Source organism: Danaus plexippus, chromosome 7 (assembly GCF_018135715.1).
Source record: "Danaus plexippus chromosome 7, MEX_DaPlex, whole genome shotgun sequence".
NCBI lineage: Eukaryota > Metazoa > Arthropoda > Insecta > Lepidoptera > Nymphalidae > Danaus > Danaus plexippus.
Window position 1 is genome coordinate 2,958,751 of NC_083541.1, and position 14,311 is coordinate 2,973,061.

At 31.2% G+C, this 14,311-nt stretch overlaps 1 protein-coding gene across 11 annotated transcripts in view; it reads right to left on the bottom strand.

The window, feature by feature from the left end:
- Window positions 1–14,311, bottom strand: part of LOC116770979 (protein sprint) — a 129,752-nt gene that overhangs the window by 59,972 nt on the left and 55,469 nt on the right. For 3 of the 11 annotated variants that reach the window (XM_032662639.2, XM_061520828.1, XM_032662635.2), the window contains exons 1-2: window positions 10,292–10,530; window positions 4,315–4,780 (exon numbers count right to left, since the gene is read on the bottom strand). The exons of 6 other annotated variants lie outside the window; for them this stretch is intronic. In XM_032662639.2, the coding sequence (XP_032518530.2) occupies window positions 4,315–4,727 (413 nt within the window). In that variant the 5' untranslated portion in view covers window positions 4,728–4,780; window positions 10,292–10,530. Of the gene's footprint in view, window positions 1–4,314; window positions 4,781–10,291; window positions 10,531–14,311 lie in introns of those variants that run through there. 2 more of the 11 variants (XM_061520830.1, XM_032662636.2) reach the window with 2 other exon arrangements.

Sequence of the window (14,311 nt, forward strand, 5' to 3'; positions counted from 1 at the left end):
TAGCGCCCCTGCACTCCGGGCTGGGGTCGGGCTGGTAACCCGGCTCCTGTGAAAGCCCGGCGTCGTCGGGGCGGTCCTAATTGCCGGGATCACCCCTTTCTCCGAGGGAGTAAGTCCGGTCTTTGCCAGGACCGGCCAGTCGCTGGTGTGCCCTGTCGCTGACAGATCCGGGGTGCACCAACATAGCGGCCGATGGCTTTCGCAGTGGTTTTAGTGAGTAGGGACCTGCCCAGGTCGAGTCTCACACATCCTCTCCGGCCCCACCAAGGCCGGTGAGACGGCTCGTAAAAAGAGTTTCCCTGCGTCATCAAAAAAAAAAAAAAAAAAAAAAAAAAAAAAATATATATATATATATATATTCTACAACATTTATTATAAAAATAACGCACAACCTATTATAATTACTGGGATATTTTATTACAGTATTTAATTCGAAGAACGTTAAAGAAATAATTATTAAATTCTATATTAAACCAATAATTTATTTCCTGACGTTTCCCTCCTTTTAAATTACAATCAATAAGTATACTCGGATCGGTAGCGATATATAAGACATTAGATTACCCACACACTTGTCAATGTATCTTGTGGAAAGTTAGCTGTAGTTAATATATGATAATATCAATAAAAAAAAATAATTTAAGTACAATGCGTCAAAACATTGAGGCGCATTGGAAAGTCGGGTGCAGAGGCCACGGTCTGGCGATCACGCACGTGTCGTAGATACAAAACAGTTCAGTATGCTTAGCCCAAGTTTCATCGAGATACTATATACGCAGCGTGTCCTGGTTTTCATTCAATAACTTACGTCAATAGTATAATGCGTAAAGGTATATAATGAAAACTTGAAACGGTGCGTACGTAGTGTGACGTATAAAACTTGAATTTAGCATTCAGTACTTTTAGTACTTTTTATTTGGTATCTATCACAGTTTAGGAAATGTTGACATTTGTTAGTCATGTTTTTATGGCATTTTAAAAATAAAGACTTTAAATTTATTTTTAAACTGCAATAAGTTCAAAGTTTGTTGTAAAAATATCAGTTTTTAATAAAATTATTTTAATAAATACGTTATTCAGCCATGTGTATTTTTATATACAAATACAATAATATTTGTTAAATTTACAAGTAAAACAATTCCACAAAACAAAAACACTGTATTGATGATAATTATAAAATCTATTGGTACCACATTAGCACGTCATTAACATACTTTGAACAATATTAACTTAATTTATTTCACGTATACGTGTCGTTACTGTAATTTTCTTTTGTTAGCGAATGTTATCGTTCTAAATTTCATAACCTCTCCGTCTGTGGGAAAGGTTTCAAGTATGAAATGTATAGTTTTTAACAGCTTGAACTTATTAAATTTTTAAAGTCCTTTTATTAATGACATCGAAACATCCAACTAGAAAGATTTGTGAACTTGTTATGTGAAATTTATTTAACAGTTATAAAACAGATATTATTTCTTGAAAGCTATAAGGACTTCTTTAATTGAAATTAAAAAGATGTTGTAAATAACCATTCACTTGAAATATTTTAACGATCGAAAAATTATAACAACCAAAACGCCAATTTCACCTACCTGGTTAATTAACGTTAAACACGTCGAGCAGCCCGTTGTATTGTAAGATTTTTTATCCATATTCTTTTTATTAATTCGGTAATAATTCGATACTGGCACCAAAGTAAAAAAAAACCAATTGCGTGTATAAAAAATAAAATAAAAAAGGATACATAGTAAAGTTATATTAGCTATAGACGTAGGCCTAATAAAAACAGAAAACTACACTCTGCTTTTATTAAAATAAATCTTACAATTTAACCTTAATGTACTAGTCGATGTTGGTCGAAACAATGAAATGGTTGGTGAAATTATAACGCTAAATTTATATTCCTTAAAATTCCGATTGGCATTTCCGTTACATGCGCATTATCGTTCGGTTTGACGGAATTGTTCATTAGCTAAAATATCGTATTAAGTTGAGAAATAATTATTAGAAAGAATGTACTTAACGGGTGTTAACTTACTATTTTTGATAAATCTAAATTATTGTTCCATCTACGGGAGTTTAAATCAGCTATTTTTTTACATTACGGTGTGGAAATTTATAATAACAAATAAGGAATATAATTTCTAATTAAAAATTTATGCATTCACCATAAATGTACATGGCTCTTTCTATGAAAATCTAGATCAGCTATCGTCTATAAGTACTCTTTTATGTATCTTGTAAATTAAATATAAAACACATATTAAATTTCCATGTTGTTTATTAAACTGAATTATAATCCTGTCGTCAAATCATTCAATAATATTTTACAGCAATGACGTTATTTAGAAATATTTATTCATTTTCGTAATTTTAATCATACATTAATGATATATTTCACAATATTATCAAAAATAAGTCATATATTATTAAAAATAAGTTGTTATTAAGCAAGTGGAATTTTAATAACAAATAAATGATTATAATAAATAATGTTAAAGCGTGTCAATGAAAAAGATATTATAAATGAAGTACAAAGAAATAAACCTTAAAGTCAAATAAAATAAAGAAGCAAGTAACCAAATGAACCGCTATAAAAGAATTAATTATAAAAATATGAATGTGAAACAATCATGATTGTAACACAATGGTTTAAGGAAATGTGTGCTTTAAGATAAAGTTTTCTGTTACAAAACAAACGATGTAGACACAGACCACTATTGTTCTGTTTTATAAAAGATACTTTAATTAGAGCTTCATACTTATTCGTGCCACATTAGATGCAGTGCCGCATTTTAGAATAATAAAATAATTCTATATCATCATTAAAGGATACAGTGGTATCAAAACGATCTCGAGGAAGCAACGAATACACGAAATAACAGGAGGCGTAATAAATTAAAACGATTACAAATGAAAATTTAAAATGCTCAACAATGCGTAGCAATTACATACTGGTAACCTTGACTCGTTCATTGCTAGTTGAATTATAATATTACGTTGAGAACCACTCTTATATTATGGCCAGTTACCTAATTTATGCAAACGGATTCCAATTGTTTTTACCGTTCGCATATCTATATCGTACAATAACTTAAACACAATGTAACCAAATACGACTCTTTTATTTTCTATGTACTTATAATGGTGTCTTAAAATTAATGTATATTCTGTTCCAAAAAATTTACAAATAAAAACTATCGTTTCAGTAATCACAGTAGTAGAAGTCCCTATCATTGTATGATAAAACAAATCATTAAACATAAATACTTGGTATGGGCTGATAATGTCAATGGAAGTGAAAGCGTATCAGGGCGAGATAAGTTGCTCCCCAATAAAAAGGCAAAGTACTAAGAATCACATTATTGGGCGACTTATCGCACCACTAACTCTGCCCCAAATTAAGTGGACGAGAATTATGGTCTAACTTTCATCTGGCTACGAATAAACATAACGGTTATCCTGATTAGATAAATACGTTGATACTTCTTGTAGCTCCAACAATCCCATAGTCTTATTAATAGCATTTAAGGATAATGTAACAAACGAAATATATTTAAAAAGATTTTTAAGGGATGTAAATACATGGCAAAAAAATCTACTTATACATAATATCTCCACTAAAATAAAATTCAATATTTATTGCCTTTTCAAAACAATGTTTCTTTAGCATTTTCAGTTAATAAAAATAATATTAAGGGAGCGACGACCGAACGAAAGGGAGGAAATGAAAGCGACGAAAGAATGAAATTGCAAAACTTGTTACGAAATTACTTAAGATGAAAAAAGAAAATAAATAAAGCCTACTAAAAGTTGTGATACGTGCGCAGTTAAAGCGCTTTATTTAATCAGTGATAAAATTAGTATGACAAAATAATTTAGTAATATCTCTTATCAATATTAAACTTATACTAGATTTGCAAATCAGTGTTTTGTAAAAGAAAATTAATAAAATTTAACCGAAAAAAAAAGTTATTATTAAAAAGCCAATAAGAAAAGTTTATTTGATAATAGCGTTCTTCGCATAAGAATTTATTCCTTTCATAAACCTATTTAACGTCATCAATCGAAATGGTAGTCTTGTTAGATGGTTTATAAATAATTATGAATATGATACCTCGAGGCTTTGAGCGGAATAATATTCATTTACGAAAATATTACATGTTTTGTTGCAGTGTTCAGTTTATTCCATTTTTATTTTTGTTTTGCTTTTTGAAAACGCAAAATAATATCTTCTCTGAACTCTGATAAATTATAGGCGCACATTTTGATTACTCTAGAACAATGTATCGTTTTATAACACTTTAAACTTACCTTTTACTCCAGTTTCCTATCTCAGCGTAGCGACGGCCGTTAGTACATCCGCTTCTCCTCACTTCATTTCCTCTGAGCGTCTGAACAGAGTTCCCGTTAGGTGTTAATATTCCGTTGGAAGCTCCGTTATTGTTCCGCTCCCGGTTTCTAGGGAAAGTTCCTGTACCAGATCTAAATGTCCCGAGCTTCGGCGCCGGTTCATCCACGGCGAACTGTTGAAGCGGAAGGGTAACGTTTCCACTCCAACTCTTACGATTCACAGAGAAAGTTTTAAATGTCCTGTTTCCATTGGTGGGTGATGGAGTCACGCCGCAAAAACTGCTGCGGTTATGACTGTTCTTTATAAACGCACTGTTCTGCAACGCAATCTGAGGTTTGATGGGCACCAATGGTGACGCCTGGTCAATAGACATCGTACTTTTAGTTAAAGTAGACGCAACCTACGGCTTTTTATCTACATTTTTGTCTGTAAAGGAAGGAAATTGGAACCGTTAAAGCATGCCTAAAGAATATCCATTGAATGATATCATCAACAAAGTTTTGAATGAGTTGAAAAAAAGTTGCAAAACACAATAGACATTTAACGTGGTCACAATATACGAATTTATTGGAACGTTCAGTACGATCATCAAATAATTCTTTGTATAGAAACGAACATAATGAACGAGGTTTAATAAATAGAACATTGAGCAACGAATAAAATTGCGATGTAATCTAACGTATCAGACTAAAAGGAATTTTTTGCTTTTCAATATCATATACAAAAAAAAAAAAATATGTCTGAAAATCTAATACTTTGATATGAAGGATATCTTATAATAGCCGGACGCGGTTATTGCAACAGGCTGTCGCTAATCGCCGATACAGTCACTGCCAGTTAAACATGCGTTAAACTTCCTCTTATCTCCAAGACCGCTCATTGGATGCCACCGAAACGGATACCACATAATGAAACGCAGCACTAAGTGAACGCAGGACGGCCATGTGCATCGGACATTTGACCTTGTCTTGGTTGTGATTGTTAAAATTTGAGTCGGCGTTTGTTTTGAAAGCGCGTTTTATTTTTGAAACACTGCAAACTTATTAGCACTTTACTTTATTTCTATTCTTATCAACATTATAAAAACAGCAAAATAAAAATCGATTCCAAAACTGAATTTCGATTAAAGATGGTATGTAATTATATTTTATTATATTACATTGCTAACTGCAATAATAAAAAACGGAATCTGAATAAGAATGTGTATAAATATTTTCGTTTTTAATTTTATATTATATGTTATAAAATCGCATCCATATTATTAGTTAGTAACAATTACTATCAGCATCTATTTGTTGTAGAACTGTCGTATTGAAAATCTGAATCAACGTTTTGTAGAGCAGTGACCACTCACTCGTGATTACGAAGATGGTTATCTTAGTTATATAAGCGTTGCGTAAGGTGACTAGTATTGCATAATTTCATGCTAACTATCTTCAAAGATCAAACTTGATCAACTACACCTGATATGCAATTTCATGGCTGTTATTTGCTTTACTACCAATTATGTTACGGCAATATCAAGATGCGAGAAAAAATTTCTGATTTTTTATTATAATTAAAATAGAAATGATTTATATATATATATCTTATATATATCTCTTAAAAAAAACATTTATTTTATTTTTAAAGTTAAACATTATATCTACACGCCCAATTTGCAAGAACAATTCCTTCAAACAGAAACCTTGTGTAATCTTTTTTTATAAGATGAAGACAGAGACGTAGGACTATAGCTATTATAAAAAGTATCTACATTTTAAACTATAATATTATATAAATTATATGTTTAAGTTACACAGCAAAACTAAACTTCACAACACATGTATTAAAAAAACCAAATTGTATCTATTAACGAAAAATAAAAAAACGTTACCAAAATAACTACGACAAAAAACTTATTTATATTCACTACAGCAAAGGTATAAAACGACTGCAAAAAATCCTTGCATCTGTCCATCGTTTTATGCAAGCAGGTGAAATAAATATTTTTTTTTGTTTGTTTGACATAACATGTTACGTGATCGCTTACTACTAAATATTCTTGCAGTTTTTTTTGTCATTTTTTATTTGAATACTTTTATTTTGCTATGCAAACATTACAACAATACTTACTACATGCATTTTACTTGAAATCATTAGTAATAAGTTAGTTAGCACTAATGATATTCTTTAGCCGTGAACGTCCTTATGAATAATCTTAGCTTTATATATATGTATATAAGAAAACATCTATAGAAATCAAAGACAACGCAAAGATATATATTGTTTATCTAAATATTCAACACAAATAATCCGGTAGAAAAATCTTGATATTCTGACAACAATATGAAACTAGAAAAAAACCACTTTACCTAAGTGAGGAATATCAAATAAGGAGTTGAAGAGTCAATCTGTATTCAAGACGCGACGCGCACAGGAAGGCAAAAGCCACAATGTGTCTCGGAACATCCGATTCGTGTCCAATATTTCTATTATTGATACTGGCTACATCGTTAACTTACTTTATTAGGTCATTGGCTGGAAAAATGACTTACAAAAAACTTTCTTAAACAAAGTTCCTTGATTGCAGACTATGCATATCAATAATTGAAAGTTTTCACTATCTGGTATCGTAACATGTTGTTCGTTATTAGAAAACGTTCCATTCGCTAACTAGACATACAATATGTGGTGGGCGGATAATTAGTATGGGAATAAGGGATTTGAAATCAACTAATGGGATTTAATCAATTTCACTCTTCAAGTCTGGTCTCGTATGTTACGTAATAGGCTACGGGATGCGGGTGACAAGGTACTATGGCTGAGATTAATGATGTTGCAAATAGAAAGTCCCAAGAATGATAATGTACTGCAAAGTTTCTAGTAAGTTTTTTAATGGTAGTGTAATTTTTGGTAGACTAACTTCATCATTAGGTCATCTTATTATTAAATATATTTCATTAAATTCAAGTTATTATATTTTTACTGATAACTTAATTTCATGAAGACAAACTCTTAAATGTGAGCCTTTCTTGGAATTTTGTTTAGCATTCTGAAAAAGTAGAGATCATAAATCAAAGGATAAAAAGGGTGGTTCTTTCAATTTAAAAGAAAAAATGTTTTTTATTCTATTAAAGGAATCAAGACTTGTCTTGTTCAATAGCAACAGTTTGCTCGCTTAAATCAACTTTTTATAAGATTAATATTAACTAGTGTCACTTTACTTAGCTCTAATGACACCTGCCAAGCTATGCCGAAGCCGTTTGATCCACTAAGACTGCTTATAAAAATAAAATAACTTTGGTCAACATTTAACTTAAAAAAAGACATTATATAGTAAATGACATCGATGTCCACATTTCGTATTAAGATGAGATACTGTGGCATGATCGGGGTTAAGTGGAGAATCACTTTAAAACCCTCATTTCCTTTCAAAGGGACGATTAAGCGATAAGACTTGACCCAGATTTTAGCATGTTCAGCAGTTTTGTATTAAACAATAACCAAAAAGAGAATGCAACCAGAGGTAGTTATTCATATAGTTAATTTAAACACTTTTAGTTAATAATATGAATAGTAAAATGTAAATTTACGATCTGTAATGTATATTAATATATTGTGGGCTGTAAATATACACTTTATATGGCCTAATGAATGCCACAGTCGTTCTGAGAATTTGGCCACTCCATGTCTTAAGCAGGCTATGAAGTCGACCGCTATGCGCAATATAAGGAGCTGTTCAGAACAATGGAACCCGTTGTGTTTTCCGGAGTGGCCGTAACAGTGCACTTCGGAGAATGTTCCGCCACATACGTAGAAGCTATTAAAGCTATGAGCAGAAGAGAATCGTAAGAATAAGAAAAACGACGGAAAAAAAAATCCAAATAATGTTTTATTTACATTGTAATTTTATTCGTTACTAATTCGCAGAATGTAAGTAGAGGTGTATTGAAAATACATTATTGTCGATCACGGAGTCATGGCATTTCGTAACCACAATCAGACACATTCCATCGCGCAGAGCAACGCCCTATGGGATAGACCTGCGTCGTTTACTGATTAAGTTTGTGGAGATCGAACTATTATAAGTAGGTAGAAACGTTCTCGGTGGCATTATCGAGTTGAGTTCGACAAAAAAGGTCACACAAAAGCGTCGGATAGCTGTGGGCGTCTAAAACGGCTGTATTATGGCAATGATATGATAAAACTTTTTTTTAAAATAGACTTAGTGTTGGTTTTAATAAAACATTATTTGTGTCTTTGCTTCAACGAAACAGATTTTTGGTTTTGTTTTGTTTTGTATTCAGGGCGAACTCTGGAGCAGTTACAAATGAACATCAAAGAGTTGTAAACCGGAAGCTGTTGCAAAACTATTGACAACACGTGCAAAAAGTAGGGCGCTTGCGCAATACTAGTAACTAGCAAGTTATTAAAGATTGTTGCCGTCGCTACATAATGCAACTCAAATAACTATCCGGTGAGCCTCTCTCTAACGGTATACACATTCTACGCTTCATTTTTTGCTAATATAATAGGACCGGCTAACAATAAACTGAATTACCTTTATATGTAATCAAAAACCACAAGTTAATACCACCACAAGTTTAAGATTGATTAGATTGAACTGTACTGAATTATAGTACCATAAATAAAAACCAACTGGAAATTTCATAGAGAACAAACATTTAAATAAAAAAAAGTATGAACTATTTAGACTTACATCCCGAATTCCTAACAAAAAAAAAAAGAGATTGATTCAATAACATAAATATTTATTTCGAACACCAACAAGGGAACAAACGTCGTCAAGCATGGACGATAAGGATTAGCGGGACATTTGCGTAACAATAAAGTTAATAAAATTGGATTAGAAATGACAAATCTATAATTATCATGAAGAGATGAAAAATATCTTGCAAATCCGAAACATTAAATAGGGGAAGGCCAACGTCAACGACCCACACCCCCCTATAACAATGGTACAAAAAGGGGTCTTATGCCATTACAGGCCCGAATTATCGCTTCAATGGTCAACCGAATATTTTTAATATCATATTAAAAAAAAATGTGACGCGTGTTCTGTTAATAAAGCCAAAACTAAACTGGTTTGGGTTCTGCGAAATATTTAAATAGTTTTCTCTCTACACGTTTATTTTATCTTTGTTATTATCAGAACATTTTTATAACACGAAAAATGTTAGAATATATCAATTATTATTGATAATCATCATTGAACAGATCATTACAGTAATTAATTACGCATAATACAAATTGAGTATCATCTTGAAATATGGTAATTGACATCCTTAGTCCCAAAATCAAGTTTGTTATGAATTAAACCTGCCTGTTCCAAAAGCTCGTAAACCAGAAACGACAGAGAGAGTAAGAGACTAGGGACTAGACGATCAATTTCAAAGACCCCTCACCACATATTCAAATCCCTTCTTTATCTTTTGAATTTCAAACAATAAATAGCATAGAAATAAAGCCTGTCTCGTGTCAATCAATAAGAGCATGTTCATGATTTTGCTCAACTAATTGAAATAATTGGTGCCTCGCTGCTGGAGATGTAGTATTTGTTGTTTATTTTCAGAGATATTTGATTTTATTAATTTTTTTTACTCAATTTATACTTTTCATAGGTTCTGATATTTTTATAGTCTTATTATATTAAAAAGATATGTAAACGTACCCAGAGGTCAACACTACATAAGAAAATAAACAATGTCTCAATACTTTAACGATAAAGATGTTTTTATATGTGCACCATTGCAAACTCATGATAACAGTTATCAGAACTGATAAAGAAACTGTGTTGATGATATCATTAAGGACACAGTCAAAAAGTGTAACACAGGTAAAAATAATATAAAAATGCAAACATAATTCAAAAATATTAAAATTACCAAGCAATAAAAAAACAAATACAAATAAGCCATATAAGCTAATACATACTACTTAAATTGAAGTTGCTAAAGGACCACTTGGCAAAACTAAATCACAATACTGCAAAAAATAAACAAATCACAAAAATAAAACAACTGACGGGTAAAACTTGTCAATTTACCAGAGAACCCGAAAACTTTTAAGCACTTCCAACACAATTCAACGACGATATCAAATTTTCGTTTTGAAATTTGATATGTGTCCGAAACACGACGCGGCCAAACACGACACGCTGCGCGGCGTCGAGGCAACAACTGGCGTTCGCCGAGTATCTCCATCCCACTCCAATACGCATGTCCGGAACTAGATCCCTTAGTTTCCATATATTTCTTTTTGTAAACCTTTTCAATAAGCAAATTACAAATATCGTGGTAATTACCAAGAACATTTGTGGAGCTCAGACCAAGGTCGTGTGTTGTTACGCAAAGCGCTTTACTTGTAACTGCCCTTATTTCACACCTGTTAAAGATGTCGAGATAAAAGCCGTGGAACAATATTTGTTTTTTTATTTATGTCTGAAATAAAACAATGCACCAATAATTTTAACGTGACACTTAAAACAACAACAATGTTTGGGGCTAATTAGTGGTTAACGTCAGTGTTTTAAAAATTAAAAGTTTAAAATTTAAACAATCTATAATTTTTTCCTCTCGTTAAACCTTGTCTAAACTAAGTTATTTTTCACACACTTGTATACGGCATTGTTATGATGACTGTTTTGATGACTCGAATAAATAGTCACATTTTAGTATAAATTAAATTCTTATATACTTTCATCTTTTGTCTTTACTTTCACTGCACATATGGGTTGATGAAAGCAAACATTGTCACCGCGTCACATTATACACAATAGGAATAGTGTTTGAAACAACTGACACTTTCGTATGATTCATATTTAGAAACGACGATTTAAATTGAACAATTTTAAATCTGTCTACTGTCTAAGTTTGCTCTGTACGTTTATTACCAAACTATATAAAACGGTAATATAAATTTTGAGATCTTGTTATTGCAAACTTCTATTTGAATCCTTATTACTTTTGTTGAGACAGCCTCGGCCACTCGATTGCATCTTCCTGTAAATTTGTATTTCCTCATTTCGTCGTCACGAATGCATGTTTTAACAAAGAAAGTGTTTTCGTTTAAGATTTGATGATAACAAATATGATTCGTAAATAAACCGAACATTTTGATGTTTTATTTCAAACATATTTATAATTTTAACGGGAGAAGCAATTATAATTTAATAATAATATTCTTTTATGAAGCTGTCTATAATAAACATTATTCCAATTACTAAATTAAAATTAAAAAAATCGCAATATTTACACCATACAAACCTTTTTAAATTTATAAAATTAAACAAACAATAAGTTCTCATTCAATAGAATGGGATGAACAAAATAACAAACCAGTTATTAGAAATACTTTAATTAGGTATTTTATATTCTGTAAAATACTTTGATATTTACAGATTAAAATCTTCATGTCTAGGGACAAATAAAATTGCGTTGTATACAAAACTGACAACGCTGTACATAATTAAAAAGATTTCGTCTGCAGCCAGCACATACAAACACAATTCCGGCTGAAAATAAACAAGTACACTTTTAAACTGCATACCAAAATTGTATATTTTCATAATGATGTTGCAAGTTACATACTAATTAACAAAAGAAACACTGGGGATTAAATAATATTATAAGATTTTAATCATTTAGATACAATTAGTCAATATTTAAGCAAAGATGAAATGCAATAGCAAGGTCCAAGTATAACATCAAACAGAAAACAAACATTGTCGTGTTCTGCAAACATATCAAAAGCGTTTCTTGTACCAAAAGCTAAATCGTGTTTACGCAGCCTTATACTATTTATATACAGTGAATCAGATGTTAAATTTGCGTTGGTTTAAAAAAATATAACAAAATATTGGTATCTAATAAAATTTGTTTAATAATAATAGACTGTCAGAAATAAGCCTATGCAGACACATGTGTAGAATATACGATGAAGTTCTATATCTCGTTTTAAGTACGTCAAATCTAAATCACCCGTTGCATAATAAAGCATATTCACTATTTGATCTAACATCAACATAGAACAAGTATTGCATACTTAGACTGTTGGAAGTTACGCCTGCCGTGTTTACATAACATTACTTGAATGCATCGGACGTGTTAAAGTTTCCTATCCAAAGCACCAGTTTATGACATAAACTTGTAATAGGTAAGTGTTAACAAACACGTGTACTTAAATTTTACGTAGTTATTAAACTTGTGGCATAAGCTTTTACTGCATTGTATTAACCCGATAAATATCGTTGTAAACATTGTGAACGCTATAATTAAAATTTCCAATATTATTTTAACAAACATTGTATGAATATAGACAAAAAAAATTTTTTTCGTCATTACATAGCTTCGCATAAAATGTTTTGTCTTCAAAATTAATAAGGATTTTAAACCAGTAGTTTATCATCGGATGTGATTTAATGATATTTAATTTAATAAGGTATTAAAAATCAAAGACAAAATAATCTAATTGGTCCTATAAACGAGATCTCTTCTTGTCTAACCGAGCAGCATTTGTCAACAACCTTTCTTAATCTATGGCCCCGCGAAATTATCATAAACTACCCCATTAGGCCATAAAACGATAAATATGTTGTAAAACCATAAAAGAGGGCAGCCAGCCATGTCATAAATTGTTCAGAATCGTCCCACTTTGCAACTATCGTAACATTGTAAAGAATCTTTTTTATTTAACGAAAGAAACATTTTCGGCGATTTCATGGTAATAAAAGTCTGTAAAACTATGACAAATGTCAAATGAGGTCTTGGTGACCCTACCTGCGTGGAGGGTCTGGAACTTCAGGGTGTATTTGTGATGTCAAGAATTTGTTCCGGTCAATGCTTTTGTTTGTTTAAACTAAATTGGTAGGGATGGCTCGTGACTGATTTAAACGACGTTTATAACATATCACAGAGACGTCCGATTTAAAATATGAATTTCGTTTTATTTCGCAACATATGTGTGCTTATGGCACTTATATTTATTATTATATAAATTTAATAAAACTAGAATTAAATTATTATATAAAGGTAGTAAAACTAGTTAGACATTAAATTTAATTCCTAAGCTTATTTAGGTGGAAACACCTCCGACTGCACCCACACAAGTAATATTTACCTTTGCCCACTTTGATATCATACTTATTCAATTAATCATAAATTTTATTTCTCGAAGTATGATTCTAGTCTAAACATTATCCTTAACATTATTATTAATCAAAATAATTGAGATTCGATGAAGGAAAATTAACATAACTTTTTGTTTAAGGATCGTATTAAAGAGGGGGTATGAATTATTTCTAAGTGCAAGCCACCCCTTCTTAATATTAAGAGAATAGAATCAATGTTACCCTAGAATTAATAGCGAATACTGATAAAGTATCCCTGAGGGACATAAATAATTAGATTTCTCCGCAATATACACTTTTTATCAGAGGGAACGATGGGAAATTATAAAGTTTTCAAGATACTTAATTGTGTCTATCTCTTAGCTTGGAACTTAAGGTAAAATAGTAAAAAACTATCAAGATTTAACAAGTTTTCTCTCATTATTTATTCCTTTTCATTGAAGTTAAATTTCTTGTAACAAGATAAAAGAATCCAAAGAGTGACAATTAGCTATGCACTAAAGTCTGATTGTGCCAACGGAACTCGCTACAAATTATGTTATAGCAAGCGTAGACATTAGACAAGAGCGCAATAAACAAAAAATTTATTCTACTTAATGAGAATTAAATTTTATAGATTTTTATAATATTGAAACCGTATAAATACCAATTATTTAAGTACTTAAATATAAGATGCTAACAAGTAATAAAATTAATTAAAGGAAGAACAGAAATAATATATGTTTTTAAAATATAATATGGATTTAGCTGTGTGTCAAGGACTTAATCATCGAATCCCTTAGTCTTTTAGTAAAGTATAAAGTAATATAGTCTTTAGTCTGCGACGA